Source organism: Microcaecilia unicolor, chromosome 7 (assembly GCF_901765095.1).
Source record: "Microcaecilia unicolor chromosome 7, aMicUni1.1, whole genome shotgun sequence".
Lineage (NCBI taxonomy): Eukaryota > Metazoa > Chordata > Amphibia > Gymnophiona > Siphonopidae > Microcaecilia > Microcaecilia unicolor.
In genome coordinates, this window is record NC_044037.1 from 124,107,165 (window position 1) to 124,126,680 (window position 19,516).

Below are 19,516 nucleotides of genomic sequence, written 5' to 3' on the forward strand. Positions count from 1 at the left end.
CCGTAAGTGTGGAAGCCAAAGTTGGCGTCAGGCATATGTGAACGACCACAAGTATGTCTGCCCCTTCAGTCCAGACATGAGATGCTGCTCCCCTTGGGTTTGGCTCCCCTGTGCCGGCGACACTCGAGCCTCGGGCTGGGAACGAGTATGCGCTTATACGGGAGGAGGATATGCCGGATGCACCGGCCTGGGCGAATTCCGTCGAGGTGCTGGTAACTATGTGTCCCTAGATTGGCCCATCCGAGGCCACGACATGCCCTGGCGAGGGACGTGGGGCCTTGGCATTGATGGCGGAGGAATGGATCCGCTGACGTATATTACCATATATCAGAGCCTTGAGGAGAAGGCACCCACACACTACCAGACCACGGTTGTCGGGTACCAAGATGTATTCGACGAAATTGCTCGCGCTGAAGAGGCAGCGACTAAGTTCCCCATCTCCACAGAAGCTCGGAATATGTTCCTCAACCTGGCCGAAAACATCGCCTTCTCCTTGGGAATTACCAACTGTTTCGTCTGTGGAGGCACCGACATGGGTGAGCAATGGCCTTGGGAAGCGAAGGAGATCCGACAACAAACGTGGGATGCGCTCAACACAACTAACATTACCTTTCCTCAGCGCCCAAAGCCGTACGAATGGGCCCTGAGAACCAATATCATAGGTACCCTCTGCGCTAGTCGAGCGCCATCGAAGCGTTATTCTGTACCCGTGGGAGATTCCGCTTGCACGGGGGTCCTTCAGTTTAACGGGAGTCGACATACCTGGTGGCAGACGGACCGCCTGCCTGCCCCGGAGCCCATATGGACTGAACCCACCTTGAACGCAACGTGGACACACGGAGGGAATGCCTCCCTTAAGTGGGTAGCCCCGGAGGGCTACTACTACATTTGCGGGCGCCGGGCCTATGAACAGCTCCCGGCCCGCTGGTACGGTACCTGTCTCCTGGGCACCGTCCGACCTAGTTTCTTCCTTCTGCCCCTGCGAGTCGGCGAAACGTTGGGCATCCCCCTTTACATGGAAAAGGGGCCTGATAACATTGCCAGACATAAACGGTCCCTTATAAGCACCAAACCCAAAGTCCAAATTGGAGACTGGAAAGACAACGAGTGGCCGCCAGAACGTATCATTCACTACTATGGACCGGCCACGTGGGCTGAAGATGGCACATACGGGTACCGTACTCCTATCTACATGCTGAATCGCATTATCCGCTTGCAGGCAGTGCTCGAGATCCTTACCAACGATTCGGCATTTGCCCTCAACATTTTAGCCCGACAGAACACTAAGCTCATTACCGCAGTTTACCAAAATCGCTTGGCTCTTGACTACCTCTTAGCCCAGGAAGGCGGGGTGTGCGGCAAGTTTAACCTCAGTAATTGCTGCTTACAGATTGATGACCAAAGCCAGGTCATCAGCGAAATAACTGACCGTATGGTCAAATTGGCCCACGTCCCCGTCCAAACCTGGAACAGCGCTTGGGATTGGACTTCCTCCCTTACCAGCTGGTTGCCAACCTCCGGGAGTCTACAAGGCCTCCTCGTAATGGGTGGCCTGTTTTTGCTGTCCTGCCTATTAATTCCTTTGTCTCTTCCCTTAGTTTTCAGGTGTCTCCGCTCCACCATGGAAAGTATCGCTGACCGCCGAGCTGCTGCCCAACTTATGGCTCTCCAGATGTACTCCCCCATTCCCCAGGCTGACGAAGCTGACGAAGAAGAACCTTGTGGCTGACGCGGACTTCTGTCCTCCCGAATCAATTTATGAGCCAATACCCTTGTGCCAGCATAAGACCGGCTACAAAGGGGGGGGGGATTCCACTAGGGGCCCTCCGTCTCAACCCCGGCGAAGTAACCAGCGGCTGCACAAAGGCTTAGGGCTCCTTGTGATCTCCTTGCTAATACTTCTTGTCTCTCCTCTCCTTTTCAGGGTTCTGGGAATGATACTCTCCATCAGAATGAATGTCTAGTATCAAAAGGGGGGAATTGTAGGAGTGGAACGCCGGATACTACCCGAATACTACTGCCTACCAGAACAACCTCATGTTTTGTGCCTACTGATGAACTTATACTTATGTATTGTACCTCTGCTTTTGGCTTTTAGCCATACTTTATTACTGCACTGGACCTTTGTGCCTTACCCAGTTTTATTGTTTACTAATGTAAGACAGAATGCAGGGCTATTAGACATATAGCTTGTAACTGTAACTGTAGTAGCAAGGCGTATACGAGATCAGCTTGCACGTAGGTGCCACATGAATAGGTGGCCTTGGAGGGTGCTAACACCCCCCGCCCTGCATCTCTGAGCCGACGAGCCTTATCTCCTGTGATAGAAAGGAGCATTGTGTGTATGTAGAATAAGCTGCTAAGTTTCGTTTCTCTTGCCAGTATCTTTTCAGTATTATGACGTGTGTATGTACTGAGAACTACAATTATGCACTGTAAGAACTACAACTGTTTATTGCGCATGCCGAATGTGACGTGTAAGGGGCCTAGTGCGCAGGCCCAGTAGGGAAGTATAAATGTAAGTGTCAGGTGATTTGCGACACACAGTGTCCTGAGATTACTCGGTGCTGTTCACTTGCTAGCAATAAAGTTGCCTTGTTTGGAACCAAATTTGGCCTTTTGTCTTCTGATTTACTAGCCTGTTTCAATAACATGATGTCTGCTTGGTGGACCATTACTAGGTGAAAACATCTTTGCACGAATACAGGGAGCTCCTATAGCCAGCCCCTCCAAATGACACAATGATTTAAAATGTAGAACAAATTAGTACTCTAACAGATTAAATCAATACGTTCTCTGTGTACATCTGTATGCCGAAAAAGCCAGCATGTTTGAAAACATAAGTGAGATTACAGAAAAATGCTGCCAACAATAAAGAACGATAACGAGGATGCAGCACGTCATAGGTTTGCTTGCTTTGTTTTGAGTGTATTAGATGACGGCTGCGCGGGGAAGGGGAAATACAGATTAACCTAATTGGCTTCAATTTTTTGACGTAATCCCAGCTCCTGTTTTTCTTCAAGCTCCGTGGCACATTCAGTCCGTCTCCAGTGCTGTCTGTCTTATTAAACCTCTTTGGCCGCGTGAGCCCGGACTCCGTGCATGTGCTGAATTATTGAAGGAAGGAAGAGGCCGGCGGTACCTACTTTCATCCTCCATCCTCGCGGGATTCCCGCAAACCCCGTTCTTCGGCGTCCCGCTCTCCTCTGACACAACTTCCTGTTTTCGCAAGGCGGGACGCTTGAGACTGAGGGAGAGAAGTTGTGTCATAGGGAACAGGGCACCGGAGAAGGAAAGCTCCTGTGTTTTTTTTAATGGGCGACCTCAGGTATGCGTGATTAGGTGGTGGTGTGGTGGGGTATGTTTGAGGGACTGGTGCTGGTTTGCGAACAGGGAGGAGAGGGGGAGACAAGAGGGCTAGATGGCAGACCACAGGGACAGGCGACTGGTCATCGAGTGCGTGTGACTTGTTATATTTGCGGGCCTCGTTCCTGCTGGTAAGGGAGCAGCTTAATTAAGCCTGCTCAGAAATTGCTCTCCTGTGTTTGGGGCTCAGTGCAGCAAACAGTGGGAAGCCCCAGACCGTTTGGCGCCTGGTATCTAATAATTTTCTCTGACTGAATTTCTTGGGTTTTTGTTTGAAATGTGACAACTTCTGCAGTCAGTAAGATTAACGGGGAAATGAGTGTTTCAGCCATTGTTAAAGCAGTATAATTAAACTTCCTGTTAAAGTTGTTAATTTATTATGTTAAATGTTTTTATAATGTATTTTAAAATGTGCTGCAGCGCAAGGGTGTGATCGAGTTGCTGTTCCGATGTGCATGTCATATTTACAAAGGAAGCTCCTGTCATCCAGTTGGGCGATCAGCTTGACTAAATGCTTCTTATTCTATTCGTTTTGTAGACATAGGTCTCTTCGTATTGTACTACTACTTATCATTTCTAAAGCGCTACTAGACGTACGCAGCGCTGTACACTTGAACATGAAGAGACAGTCCCTGCTCGACAGAGCTTACAATCTAATTAGGACAAACAAGACAAATAAGAGATAAGGGAATATTAAAGTACAAGCTATCTGTGTAGCAATTTGAAGCATGTACTGTGTAATACAGCTGGACAATGGATTTTCTTATTGCAGTCAGCTCAAGTCTTCCATGAATTCATTAGTCTGACCAGAATGATGTTGGTAGGTGCTTTTCAAGACAAATAGGGAAACTGTTGGAAGAATCTATGCTCCAATTGGTTCTATTTTAACTTAAACTTCAAAATCAGTGTTTGGGAAAAGAACTTAAAAGTCTTATCAACCCAAATGAACATAAGGAGGTTCTCTACATAGGCATAAATAAGCAATGAAAATAGTGGAAAGGGAAAAACCTCAAGAAGCTCCCAGCTATCTGCTGGTAGAGCAGGATTCCATCACTGGCAGAAAAAAATCTCCCAAAGAAGAAATGTTTGTTTTTATTCAGTTGCTAAACATCAGCTTGAACAATTTTAAAAAGTACTTAGCTGTATAGTCTCTTTCTCCCAGCAATGCCGAAACCAGACCATGACCGACAATGGGCAGTGTTTCGATAAGCTGCGGCAGGGTCAACCAGTCAACAATGTAGTTTAAACTCCATTCAACTGTGACGGAACAAGGGCAGCAGACCAAGGTTATCAGTTGAACAGAGTTTAAACTAAGGGCCCTGTTTACTAAGGCATGTGCTAACGCTAGAGCCACCCATATAGTCCCACAATAACCTAGAAATATTCAGAAGCTTTAAAGGATTTCCCAAATCTTTGTTCCAGTGTTGTTATAATAGAAAAATCCATTGTTGGGGATTCTTCATTGATCATGTTGTGAAGTATAGAAATGGACAAGGAATCCTCTTTAGCGACAGTGAATAACTTCCTGAATTTGGATCCCACCCCTCCACATAGTGATTGTATTATAATGTGTCAACTGTCAATATACATATTCTGCCACGCCCATCTCCCTGCTACAGAACAAAGTTGCGAAGAGTGGACTATATCCATCAACATCCAATATTTGCTGTAATAGCTTATTGCAAAATCAGTAGTAAGAAAATCCAAGAATTTTATTCCAAAATCAGCTGACCCAAATAAGATCTTACACGGGCCATGTTTTGGCTAAACCACCTTCCTCAGGGGTCTTTGTGGTAGAATAACAACACTGGTACCGTTTGGTACTCAGGGCAACCGGCTCTGGAAAAGGCTAATATCAACAGTTCTGTTTACCTGGCTATAATGTCCTTTTTTTGTTTTTAATAGTTATTGCGCCATGCAAACAGTAAGTATTAGTAAATGACCCTGGAAGAAAATCTGCATTATCACTGATTGGTAACAGGCCCGTCCATATAAGATAAAAAACCACAAAGCCTAGCTATATTCTGCCATACAAGTCGCATTGAATTTACTAACACACTAGTCCAAAGGTGTTGTGGTACAGCAGTCTTTTTATTCTGTAGTAGATAATTTAAATACCATGGATGTGGGCCAAAACCTTTTCCACATCCAAAGGGGTGTAAACATTCCCGTCCATCAACCAGTCCACAAAGTGTCTCGAGACAGGCCGTGTATTTTCTGGCAGTCGCAAGCCACCCTTTCTCTAGTTCATCATTAAAAAATTGAATTTCAGTTTGGTTTCCCCCCCACTTCCAATCAAAAATGAGTCACATGCCTATGGAGGCTTTTAATATCTTTTTGTTTTAAACAGAGTGGGAGTAATTGCATGGTATACAACCATTTTTAGAAAAGAGTCGTGCAGTATAAACTGATTCTACCCAACAAGGACAATGGCAGAATTAGACCACAGCTGGAGACACTGACTGGTATTCTTAAGCAAATTATTGATGTTAAACTTGTGTAATCTTCCTGTATCAGTTGCTAATTGTATTCTCAGATATTTAAATGAACCTTGAGCCCAATTTTGGCCATCCACAGATTGAGATGATAGTATCTCATACTTGAGATGTTTAATTTATAACCTGAACCTTGAGCCCAATTTATCAGTTGCCAATTGTATTCTCAGATATTTAAATGAACCTTGAGCCCAATTTTGGCCATCCACAGATTGAGATGATAGTATCTCATACTTGAGATGTTTAATTTATAACCTGAACAATCTCCAAATTCTCTAAAGCTTGCCAACGGAATCGGCAAAGAATGCTCAGGATCTACTATATTTACCAATAAATCATCTGCAATCACAGAAATCTTGAAAACTGTATTTCCAATGTGTACTCTCCTGATGTCTAGATTGTTCAATATATCCCTAATTAATGGATCTAATGTCAGCACAGATATCAAGGGAGACAATGGCCAACCTTGCCTTGTCCCTCGAAAGATATGAAAAGAATGTGAGGATTGCCTATTAACCCCAATCTCTGCAGATGACCTGCATTATACAGCTTGAACCGCATCATAAAATGGCACTATGATACTGTAAGACCACAAAACTCCAAACATATAATCCTACATCACCCTATCAAAAGCCTTTTCGACATCGAAACTGATGAGCAGAGAAGGCTCTTCCATTCTTTGGACTTGCTCCAAAGCAGCTATTATATGTCTCAAATTTCTTGTAGCATGTCGGGAGCATGCACAGCCCAGCTGGGGGCTGCTACCAGATTGGCAGTATTTGTGCGAATCTATTGGCCAGAATTTTTACAGAAAGTTTTGCTTCATCCTATATAATAATTTGCACCTCCAACGTTCTACGTCTGGATGCCTGGGTTCGTAACACACTTCCCATTGGTCCGCCCTTGTGATGAAGTCAGAGGGCGGATAAATGAGAGGGAAGGGAAGCCAGCAACAGCCAGCCACAGAACGTTGGAGATGAGGAGAGAATCGCCCCCTTCCCTCCCTCCCTCCCTCCCTCTCCTCTCCGAGTTCCAGACCCCCCGCGCCTCCCTCCCTCTCTCTCCCCTCCGAGTGCAAGCACGACCTGTCCTCCTCCTGCTCCTCGCCTTCCTGCGTGCCGGCCAGAATTTAAAAATTCTTACCTTGGGGTCCGGCGGCAGCAGTGAAGGCGAGCAGGCACGGCACTTCAGCCTGCCTTCCCTTCTGTCTCAGCTCTGCCTCTGGTCCCGCTCTTCTGGAAACAGGAAATGAGGGCGGGACCAGAGGCAGAGCTGAGACAGAAGGGAAGGCAGGCTGAAGCGCTATGCCTGCTCGACTTTCACTGCTGCCGCAGGACCAAGAGGTAACAAGTTTTAAATTACAGCCGGCACTTAGGAAGGCGGAGGACAGGTCGTGCTTGGACTCGGAGGGGAGAGAGAGAGGGAGGGAGGGAGGCGTAGGGGTATGGAACTCGGAGGCACTTACAATAGAAATGATAAATAGTAGTAGTAGTAGTAGTAGCACTTAGGAAGCCGAGGGGCAGGCGGAGGACTAAGAAAAGGGCCGGCAACGCAGGGGAGGCGTGGGTGTCTGGAACTCGGAGGCACTTACAGCCAGCACTTAGGAAGGCGAGGGGCAGGCGGAGGACTAAGAAGAGGTCGGCCAACGCAGGTCGGGCTGCCACTCGGAGGGGACAGAGAAAGAGGGAGGGAGGGAGGCGCAGGTGTCTGGAACTCAGAGGAGAGGGGAGCATGGAACTGTGACGAGAGGGAGGGAGAGAGGGGTGCCTGGAACTCTGAGGAGCGGGAGGGAGGGGGCCATGGAACTCGGAGGAGAGGAAGGGAGGGTGCCATGGAACTCGGAATGGCCGCAAGGCAGGGACTCGCGACACAACTGGCCGTTGACATACAGACTCCTGTGCCGCTCGAACTGCATTGAAACAAGCAGGGTGGCGGAAAACTCGTACCACAACTCGCCGCTGACCTTCCGACTCCTGCGCCACAAGGACTACATTGTACTCTCTCTCACACACTCTCTGTCTGTCTCACACACACTTTCTCGGTCATACACACACTCTGTCTCTCACACACTCGCACATTCTCTCTGTCACACACATACATACACTGTCTCTCTCAAACATACTCTATCTCTCTTGTTCATGTACGTACTCGCACACAGTCTAATTCTCACACACACACACTCTCACTCTCTCAGAGGAGAGGGAGCGGAGCCTGGAACTCGGATGAGGGGGGGGGGGGGGGGGGGAGGTGGCCAAGCTGGAACTCGGATAACCTTGCTAGTGCCCGTTTCATTTCTGTGAGAAATGGGCCTGTTTTACTAGTAGTTTATAAGAGATATTGGCTGTTAAGACTCTGCTTGCTGAGGGTCCTTCCCAGGTTTCAATAATACAATAATTTGAGCCCTGCACAAAGAAGGCGGCATGATTTTAGCTTCAGTAATAGAACTAAAGATCAGCCCTAGAGAGGGCGATATTTTAGAACATAAAATTACACTCGTGCCATCTACACCAGGGGCCTTATGAATTGAACCCTGGAAGATCACTTAACTGTCTTCCTCTTTTGTTATAGCATTTATAGTCAGGAGCTGTAAATTTAGATAAGTCTCACTTTTGAGACCATGTCCTCTTGATAAGAGTAGAGCTTTTTAAAAAGTGATCAAAACAGCTGACATATTCCCTCTTCTACAATAAAATACATTTAAAATTCCCTCAACCACAATGTGCCACATTAAATCTGGGCTTAGTGTGTGCTTAAATCTGGGCTTAGTGTGTGCTAAAATACTGTGTTACCACACAGCCCAGATTCTAGTGCATTTTAGTAAAAGGGCCCAATAATTATGTGTTTCATTGTGTTAATAAATATAAAGCTGAAGATTGTGTTAAAAAATAAAGCTTAAGATATTTGTACAGGTTTCATCATCTGTGACTTTCTTCAACCTTTTTCTTACCATTATCTGATGATGATTGATTAAAAAAAAAATGAACATCTTGAACTTCATGATCCATTTTTCTATAGCAGCTCACTAAGCTAATGTAAAAGTGGAGTAGAAATACAGTAAATGAATGTTTCACAAAACGTAGTGTAACACTGTCGGTCTCAGTGGTGCCTATGTGTTTTTTTATGCATCTCTCTCTTTGTTTTTGTTTTTTTGTAGAGAACTTCTAGAGCTTATGGCAGAAGATACTTGAGAGTCAGAATGGAACTGAGTGAGTCTATTGTCCGCTGCTGCTAGGGTGCCAAGGCCCGCCATGCCATTGTCCCAGGATGCCATGGGGGACTCTCCTCTCAGTCGTACCCCAATCCCCGTGCCAGCCTTTTCAAGGACGCAGAGTGCAGCTTCTCACGGAAACGGCAAGGGCGCCCTCTCTGCTATACTCTGCCTCCCCGCCCACCAGCCAAGAGTGTCCCACCCATCAGTCGCATATTCCCACATCGCTGCCAGTCTTGGAGTCAGCCTCGGCCACAGAGCGTATCCTTCCGTAGTCCAGAGCGACAGCCGCTACATAGCCGACTCTATGATGAAAGCAGGAGGGAGCTGTTCTTTGAGCAGTGTTTCCAGAGAATCTGCAAGTTAGGACGAGGCTCCTTTGGGGAGGTTTACAAGGTAAGAAGAAGGTGCTACAGTATCTGGCTTCTGTATTTAGAATCTTTGTGCTCTGTCACACTCATCAAGGAGACATTTTGTGCACCACTTCTGTCTTTGTTCTCTTCCATTTGTCAGTATGGAGCCATCATGTAAAGAATCTCTGTACGCACCATTCCTTCCTCTCATAATTTGAGATTTTTTTCTTTGCACTACCTGACTGAGGGAACCATCATCCATTCGGCCTCATGGGTCCCATCCTATTAATATCCTATTAATCTTTCATCATATTTTTGCATGATTTCTTTGTGTATTCTGTCCTACATGGCTCTTGTCAAGGAGCCATCACCTGTAGCTGTTCAGATTACTCGTTTTTGTGTGAATAATGGATTTGTTATGCACCTACTCTTTTTCCCTCTGGGTCTGGTTAGGGATCCCTTACTCACAGGCTCTCATATCACTCTTCATCCAGTGCTCATTAGGGAACCGTAGAATAGGAATTATCATGTAAACAAATGACACTATATGTTAAGAAGTGTTATTCTGCATTTCTAGGTCAGAAGCCGGGAAGATGGCCAACTTTATGCAGTTAAGCGCTCTATGGAACACTTCAGAGGTGAATCAGACCGACAGCGCAAGCTAGCAGAAGTGCAGAAGCATGAACGGGTAGGCTGGCACCCCAACCTTGTACGTTTTGTGCAGGCCTGGGAGGAGAAACGAAGGCTATACATCCAAACGGAGCTCTGTGAGGCGAGCTTGCAGCAGCATTGTGAGGAGCATGGGCCCCTATCTGAGAGCCAGGTGTGGGCATTCCTCTGTGACTTGCTGCATGGCCTACATCACCTGCATCAGCGCCACTTGTTGCACATGGACATTAAGCCTGCCAACATCTTCCTGTCCTCTCACAGTACCTGTAAACTTGGTGATTTTGGGCTGATGTTGGAGTTGGGCTGTGGCAGCCTGAGTGATGCACAGGAGGGGGACCCTCGGTACATGGCTCCTGAGCTCCTTGATGGAGAATACACTAAGGCTGCTGATGTTTTCAGGTGAGATATACATGGGCTGAGTAATTTATCATTTAGTATTTGTTTTCACTTGATATACCGTTTTCCTTGTAATCAAATCAAAACGGTTTACAATGTGCAAAGGAAATTAAAACAGACAACAAAACAGGAACACAATAGTTTGATAGTAAAGCGCACACACTCGAGACCAGCCATCATTTACACAACACCCTCTTAAATCATACCAATCACAATCATTTAACTAAAATCCAAAATAACTCGGTTCTGTCCATATAAAGTATTATCTAAGAACCCAGATTCTACAGTTTTTAGAATCCTATAATGTCATTGGGTACACAATAATAAATAACCATTTCTTGTTCACTCAATATGACAAATTTCAGATTTTCAGATTCTTTTAGACATAGTAACATAGACTCCCAAGTGTGGATTGTAACAGACCAGCACTCTTAGGAGGCCTCTTCATGTTACTTCCAACTTTGTCGTATTCTTGTACTTCCTGGATATGTGTTTTTTTGTTTTATTTTGTCAAGTTTCTTGCTGACCTTTTGATAGGGAAGGAATGCAGCAATAGCTCTAACTTAGTAACATAGTAAGTGATGGCAGATGAAGACCTGAAAGGTCCATTCAGTCTGCCCAACAGTCACATTCATTATCAGTTCAAGATTAAAATCAACCATGAATGTTAGATTATATACTTGATCATGGTCTTCCTTTGGTGTTTCTGGGATATAGACCGTAGAAGTTCACCTGGCTCTGTCTTTATGTTTCAACTATTGGAGTTGCTGTCAAAGTCCATTCCAACCTATCTGAATCTCTCATGTCATTTGCGGGACATAGACCATAAAAGTGTGCCTGGCACTGTCCTCATGTTCCAAATTACTGGAGTCTCTGTTGAAGTCCTCTCCAGTCCATCTTAAACTGGATTGCACTATGTGGGACATAGACCGTATATGCCAGGCCAGCACCATTTTTACAGCCAGAGTTGCCATCTAAGCATTATTTCACATACCATTCATTTTCTAATTAGAGGTCCTCTGTGTTCATCCCACAACTTTTTGAATTCCGCCACCGTTTTTTTTCCACCACCTGCCTTGGGATGGCATTCCAGGCATCAATCATCCTCTCTGTGAAAAAGAATTTTCTGACATTACTCCTATGTTTACAACCCCACAACATCAATTCGTGTCCTTTAGTTTTATTATTTTCCCTTCTCTGGAAAATATTTGTTTCTATATTAATACCTTTCAAGTACTTAAACCTCTGTATCACTTGTCCCTCCTCTCCTTTAGGGTATACATATTCAGGTCTTCCAGTCTCTTCTTATACATTTTTTTGGCACAAGCCCCATACCATTTTTGTCACCTTCATTTGGACTGCTTAAAATCTTCTTACATCTTTAGCAAGATACGGCCTCCAAAACTGAACACATTCCTTGTCATCAGTAGCAGATGAATCCATTAACTGATGGGTTGTATCCGCCTACCAGCAGATGGAGATAGAGAACATTGAAGAACCACAGTGACCCTTGGACGGCTAGTCCCATCTGCCTTCAGTATTTCTCTATCTCCCAGCAGGTGTGGACGTAGCTTGATCAGCTCCTGGATTTCTGCCTGGGGTGGCTCCTGTGCTTTGCCAGTTGAGCAGGGTGTTGTGGCTGGTGGTGCCCACTTTAAAGGGCATATAGGTTCGCCCTTTCCCTGCCTTACCCATTCCCCCCTCCGGAGTCCCTCTGTTGCTGCCTTCCTTCAGCTTTCCTCACAGCGTTAAAAAAAAAAAAAAAAAAAAAAGCGCGCTTTTACTGTGTGGCTGTCTGAGGCTTTCTCCAGAGATTCTGGTTCAGTGCAGCTTGACTGGAGCTCATTGGTCTTCTGAGGTGAGAGTGGTGCCCAGCTCCTCCAGGGATGTCCCGCAGACAGCGTTCTGAACGGGGGAAGTTTGGTGCGAAGGCGCCATTTTGTTCCTATATTTCCGTCCAGTCAGGCAATGGCTGCTGAAGGAGTTAAGTGCTGCTCCCCACTGTGGTAAGCGCAGGTCAGCAGCGGGGCTTTGCAGTACGTGCTCCTTAGATGCTCGAGCTAGTATGAGCATGGCGAGCGATGATTCTTCCCGCTCGATGGAGCTGGCAGCGGCGCCATTTTGGAAGCGCCGCATGCCTCGACCCCCGCGATGGCGGAGGAGTCTGAGTGCAGGGGGGACGCCTCGTTTCGAGGCTGCCAGAGGAGCTCCAACCTCCGTTTCGCCTAATTCGGGGACGGAGGGCCAGGGTGAGTTTTTCTGCCCTGAGTTTGTGCTTGCTGATGCATAAGGTGTTCATGCTGAAAAGAGCTCTGCCACAGGTGTCTGACATTGCGTTGCATTCTAGTTTCCTTCCGGGTGCTGATGCCCCGGGGATGGCTACAGATGTTATTTCTTACTCCGAGCGTTGGAAACCTCTAAACATAGACTGGTAAATTCCCCTGTCTACAGGTGGCGCATCTCCCCCCCCCCCGGTGGTCAGGCTGTGGGGAGTCTGAGGGATCAGCAGGCCCACATGATGGAGGGATCCGGAGGAGGGTGCCTATTTGCCACTGGATTCGTGTGATCCCAATGCAGTTCGGATTTTCCACCGCGACGAGCTGCCAGCTCTCATTGCTGATGCCTTGCAGGCTCTCTCGATTGATGATCCTGCCGAGGGCGATGCCTCCTCTGTTAATCTTAGGATGGTGAGTACTAAGAAGCCTATATGGGCCTTTCCTGTGCATGACTCCATCCAGGAGCTTATTTCAGTTCAATGGTCTGACCTCGATGGGGCCTTTGAAAGTGGCCAGGGCTATGGGGCAGCATTACCCTCTGAGTGAGGTTCACTTGGCCCTTTTTGGGATGCCTAAAATGGACGCGCTGGTCACGGCGGTCACTAAAAAGACCACTCTCCCCGTAGAGGGAGGAGTCGCTTTGAAAGACATGCAGGACCGGAGGCTAGAATCCGCGCTGAAGCGGTCCTTTGAAATATCGGGCCTTGCCTTAAGGGCGTCTGTTTGCAGTTCCTATGCAGCCCGCGCCTGTCTTTCCTGGTTACAACAGGCGGTGGATCAGCCCACGGAGGGTGCGGGGGCCCTCTCTGAGGTTGCCCCTCGGATGGAGTCGGCCCTGTCATTTTGGCTGACGCCCTTTATGATCTGGTCAGAGCTTCGGCTAAGCAGATATCTGTGGAGGTTTCTGCCCGCTGCCCTCCTTTGGCTGCAGCATTGGGTGGCAGACATGGCCATCTAAGCAAAGACTGGTGATGTTACCCTTTCGGGGCCTCCTGTTATTTGGAGAAGGTTGTTAAAGACCTAGGGGATTCGAAGCCCCAGCGGTTACCTGAGGATAGGCCAAGGCCTTCTGTTTCCCTCCGCTTCCAGACCTCGCTCCGTGAAGCTCGCAAGTATGGCCCGGGGCGCTCTGCTGGGTTTTCTAACCTGCCCGTTTCAGCAGAGGAACTCCTTTCGCTCAGACAAACGCTCCGCAGCGGCCGGGTTGTGGCCAGGAGTTCAGGGGCGTCCAATGATGGGACGCCGGCCCACTCCTCTATTCCTGCAGTAGGAGGACGTCTTTCCTCTTTCTCGAGGAGTGGGCCAAGATTACTTCGGATCAGTGGGTCTTGGACCTGATCAGAGAAGGTTACCGATTGGAATTCGGTGCACCGGTGAGAGACGTGTTTTTGGAGTCCCGATGCGGCACTGCCGTCAAACGGGCGCGGTAGAGGAGACCTTGCAAGTCTTGCTGCACCTCGGAGTGGTGATCCCGGTGTCTGCCGCCGAACGCGGCTGCGGGTCGCTACTCCATTTATTTTGTGGTCCCTTGAAAAGGCGGTCTTTCAGACCGTTCACTTGTCTTCTAGATTGTAAGCTCTTTGAGCAGGGACTGTCCCTCTATGTAAATTGTACAGCGCTGCGTAACCCTAGTAGCGCTTTAGAAATGTTAAGTAGTAGTAGTAACTTACGACAAGTCAACGAGGCCCTAAGAGTGCGACACTTCCGCATGGAAACCCTGCGCTCCGTCATTGCGGCGGTTCAGCTAGGAGAGTTTCTTATGTCTCTAGACCTCAAGGAAGCTTGCACATTCCTATTTGGCCCCCGCATCAGCGGTTCCTCCGGTTTGCGGTGTTGGGCCAGCATTTCGGCCTAGCCACAGCTCCCTGTACCTTTTCCAAGGTAATGATGATGGTAGCTGCCTTTCTCAGGCGAGAGGGAGTCAGAGTTCACCCCTATCTAGACGACTAGCTCATCAGAGCTGATTCGGCAGACGAAAGTCGTCTTGCCACAGTGGTTAAAGTCCTGCAGACTCTGGGCTGGGTGGTCAATATACTCAAAAGTCACCTGACCCCCTCTCAGTCTCTCGAGTATTTGGGGGTTTGGTTGACACGGCCTTGGGGTTTGTCTTTCTCCCCGACCACAGGAGGTGCAAGCTTCAGAGTTAGGTCCGTCTGCTCCTGCGGATGTCTCGCCCTCTGAGCTTGGGACTTTGTCCAACTGCTGGGGTCGATGACGGCCACCTTGGAGGTGGTCCCTGGGCGAGAGCGCATATGAGGCCACTACAGATTGCCCTGCTCCATCAATGGTCTCCAATTTCCCATGAATATCAACGCAGACTAACATGGCTCCCTGCGGGCCCGGCATAGTATGGATTGGGGCTCTCCGACAGGATGCTGCGATGAGGAATGCCGCTCGCGCTTCCTTCTTGGTTCCTGGTGATAACGGATGCCAGCCTGTTGGGCTGGGGAGCTCATTGCCAGGGAAGCTATGCTCAAGGTCAGTGGAAACCCGTGGAAGCGGGGTGGTCCATCAATCGCTTGGAACTGAGAGCAATATTCCAGGCTCTTATGGCCTTCCACAAGACCCTGAAGGGGCTTGCTGTCCGGGTATGTCAGACAACACGACAGCGGGGGCCTACATCAATCGTCAGGGCGGCACTCAGTGCAGGGCCCTGGCTGCGGAGGGCACTCAGATTTGCCACTGGGCCGAGCTACACCTGCAGCTTCTGTCAGCAGCTCACATAGCAGGTCAGAACAACGTGCAAGCCGATTTTTCTCAGCAGGCATCAATTCGACCCGGTGGAATGGAAACTGGCAGAAGAAGTTTTTCTTCAGATTTGTGCCAAATGAGGGCCTCCCGGAATGGATCTTATGGCTTCCAGTGCAAATGCCAAGGTCTCTCGCTTTTTCAGCAGACGGAGAGATCCTCGCTTAGGGGGGTGGATACCTTGGCTCAACCCTGGCCCCCGGGCCTTCTGTATATGTTCCCTCTTTGGCCCTTAATAGGGCGGCGACTCCTGCGAATTCGGCTGCATCAAGGAGTGATCCTCATTGCCCCAGATTGGCCCAGGCGGCCGTGGTATGCGGACCTCCGGCGGATGCTGGTGCAGGCTCCCCTTCCTTTGCCTCTGGTACCGAACCTGTTGATGCAGGGTCCGGTGACCATGGAGGATCCATGCCGCTTTGATCTTACGGCATGGCTATTGAGAGGGCGCAATTGAGAGACAAGGGCTATTCTAACAAGGTCATCGCCACTCTCTTGCAGGCCCGCAAGCGTTCCACTTCCGTTGCCTGTGTTCGGATCTGGCGCCAGTTTGAAGCTTGGTGTGTTTTTAAAGCGATCACACCCATGCGGGCTTCTGTCTCGCCGATACTTGACCTTTTGCAGGATGATATACAAAAAGACTTGGCCTATAATTCCCTGCGTGTTCAAGTGGCAGCCTTGGCAGGTTTTCGGGGGAAGGTCGCTGGCCTCTCCCTAGCTGAGCATCCGGACATTGCATGGTTTCTTAGAGGGGTGCTTCGGCTTCGGCTCCGGCCTCCCGTGCGGGCCCCTTGTCTGGCTTGGAACCTGGGGCTAGTATTAAAGGCTCTTCAGTGTTCGCCCTTCAAGCCGCTTAGGCGAGCTTCGGAGAAGGATGTGACCCTAAAGACGGTCTTTTTGGTGGCCATTACATCAGCAAGACGGGTAGTCTGAGCTCCAGGTGCTGTCCTGTCGAGACCCATTTCTGCAATTCTCAGAGTCCGGAGTAACGGTACGTACTGTGCCTTCCTTCCTGCCTAAGGTGGTTTCAGCGTTTCACCTAAACCAGCCTATTTATCTGCCCTCCTTTACTAGGGAGGAGTTTCTGGAATCTTTTGGGCAGTTGCACCTTCTGGATGTGCGCAGGGCTCTGTTGCAGTATCTGCAGATGTCTAATGCTTTCAGGACTTCTGGTCACCTTTTTGTATTGTTGTCAGGTCCTCGCAGAGGGTCTCCAGCGTCTAAAGCCACTATAGCCCGTTGGCTTAAGGAAGCCATTTTTTCTGCATATCTGCTAACTGGCTGGCCTCCGCCTGACGCCTTTAAGGCACATTCCACAAGAGCGATTTCTTCCTCCTGGGCTGAGACGGGAGCACTCTCTCTTCAAGAGATATGTAGTGCAGCTACTTGGGCTTCTAAGCTCTCTTTTGCCCGTCATTACAGGCAGGATGTGGCTGCCAGGAGGGACGCACTTTTTGGAGCACAAGTGCTTGCGCGTGGTGTGGCTTGTTCCCGCCCTATCTAGGGATTGCTTTGATACATCCCATTTGTAATGGATTCATCTGCTGCTGATGACAAGGAAGGGAAAATTAGGTTCTTACTTTGGTAATTTTCTTTCCTTTAGTCACAGCAGATGAATCCATGATCCCTCCCTGATTGACTCTGTTTGTGTTCATTTTTTCTTGCAGACATGTTCCCTCATTGGGAGAAGTTGGAAAACACAGGAGGTTGTTAGTCCCTCCTTTTTGTTATTGCTCCTGTTCTGGGGCGTTCGTTTGCTGTGAGGAAAGTTCATGTTATGCTTCTTTACGGTTTAACACTGCTTTGGAAGCTTCAAAATACTGAGAGGCAGGTGGAGCTAGCCATCCTAGAGGCACTATGGTTTTCAGTGTTCTCTATCTCCCCCTGCTGGTAGGTGGACACCAACCCATTCGTAATGGATTCATCTGCTGTGACTAATGGAAAGAAAATTACCAAGGTAAGAACCTAATTTTCCCTCCTCAGATGCTTATGAAAAGGCCATAGCAGTAGTGGCCTACTTGAGAACTATAGATACAAATGGGCTATCTCATTTGGGGTTCATCTTTTGCAAGGCCAAGTTAACACCACATTCTAATCATGCTTGTAATTGTGTGGTACCGTACTGGTAATGGAGATAGCTGAAATGATTCTAAATGAAATGGACATTGAAATAGAAACAGTCAATTTTTACTCCAGTAAAGTTGTCCTGGGCTACATCTACAACCAAACCAGCAGATTTTACGTGTATGTGAGCAACAGAGTTGAGTGTATACGGAAGTCAACACAATTAAAAGTGAGGCATTACTTGCAGATAGACCAAAGTCCAGCAGATTATGCCACTAGAGCTGTGCTGGCGTGTCACCTAATGGAAATCACGTGGTTGTCAGGACCACATATCTCCAGTAATGGAGAACTCCTTGGAACTCATAAATCCTGACACGACTGTTCTTATCAGTAACATTATGCGTGAAAGCAACTTGGGAGCTCATTGTTTCTCAAGTTGGGTAACACTCACACATTTGGCACTTATGGCACATCTGTACAAAGCCTCTCTCAGTAAGTGAGATTATTCGAGCAGAGAGTTCCATCCTATGTTGTGTACAACAAGAAACATGTATGCAGAAGAATTCAAAGGCATTAGTAAAGGCATGAACCTTCCAAAGAGTAGCCAATTTCTGAAATTGAACTTCTTCATCGTTAAGAAAGGCCTTCTGAGAGTAGGAGGCCGCCTCACAAAAGCAGAACTAGAGAAGGGTGAAAATAACCCTCTGATTGTCCCAGGTCAGCACCATATATTTACCTTGCTGGTGCGTCATTACCACGAGCAAGTTAAACATCAAGGCGACATTTCACAGTGGGAGCTATCAGAACCGCAGAATTATGGATTGTGGCATTACCTCTGACATACATCAGTGTGTCAAATGTCATAGACTATGGAGCAAACAACAAGAACAGAGAATGGCAGATTTGCCAGCAGACTGGGTCTAGATGTTTTTGGACCCTTGTCAGTAGTGATACGACGCACAAGAGGTGGAGCGTCTAACAGTAAACGGGCTGTGATTTTTTTTTTTTTTGTTACATTTGTACCCCGCGCTTTCCCACTCATGGCAGGCTCAATGCGGCTTACATAGGGCAATGGAGGGTTAAGTGACTTGCCCAGAGTCACAAGGAGCTGCCTGTGCCTGAAGTGGGAATCGAACTCAGTTCCCCAGGACCAAAGTCCACCACCCTAACCACTAGGCCACTCCTCCACTCCACATGTATGAGCATTCGAGCAGTTCACATTCAAGTTATTGAGTCAGTGGACACTTCAAGTTTTATTAATGCCTAGCCAAGATTCCTCTCCATCAGAGGTACAGCTAAGCAGATCTGTTCTGATTACGGCACCAACTTTGTAGGTGCTTGCAGAGAATTAGACATCAAGTCTACCAAATTGGACCAATCTGCCTTTGAAATATACCTATGAGACCAAAAGTGTACCTGGATCTATATAAATATTGCCATACTTGGACAGACCGAAGGTCCATCAAGCCCAGCATCCTGTTTCCAACAGTGGCCAATCCAGATACTCTAATGAGTATGCAGTACTGTGAGCATTTATAAAAAAAGTTAAAACTAAGAAAAAGAGTAAAATAGCAAAAACCAATTATAAGCAATTAAGGAGGGTGATAGGGTAAGTCGATGATTACAACTGTCGCAAAGTAGGGGGTATCACAGAAACCTCAGCGACCTATGGGACTTCCCTACTTTAAGATATAATGCTTCACTAACTGCATTACTGTACGAGTTCTCCCTAATTGTGTGTGAGGTATTGTTACCAAGGTATAGTAGAACAGTGCCATTGCCAGTAGATTGTATATCCTAGAAATAAGCAGTGGACTTTTCCCAAGTCCATTTTAATAATGGTCTATGTACTTATCCTTTAGGAAGCCTTCCAAATCTTTTTTAAACCTGGCTAAGCTAACTGCATTTACTACATTCTCTGGCAACAAATTCCAGAGTTTAATT

General features: G+C 47.6%; 1 protein-coding gene across 1 annotated transcript in view; it reads left to right on the forward strand.

Annotated features, from left to right (window-relative positions):
• Positions 1-3,029: 3,029 nt before the first annotated feature.
• The window catches only part of PKMYT1 (protein kinase, membrane associated tyrosine/threonine 1), a 226,367-nt gene continuing 209,880 nt past the window's right edge, over positions 3,030-19,516 (forward strand). The window contains 5 exon segments of the mRNA XM_030210271.1: positions 3,030-3,328; positions 5,717-5,831; positions 9,016-9,173; positions 9,176-9,465; positions 10,000-10,490. Coding sequence (XP_030066131.1) covers positions 9,110-9,173; positions 9,176-9,465; positions 10,000-10,490 — 845 coding nt within the window. The 5' untranslated portion in view covers positions 3,030-3,328; positions 5,717-5,831; positions 9,016-9,109.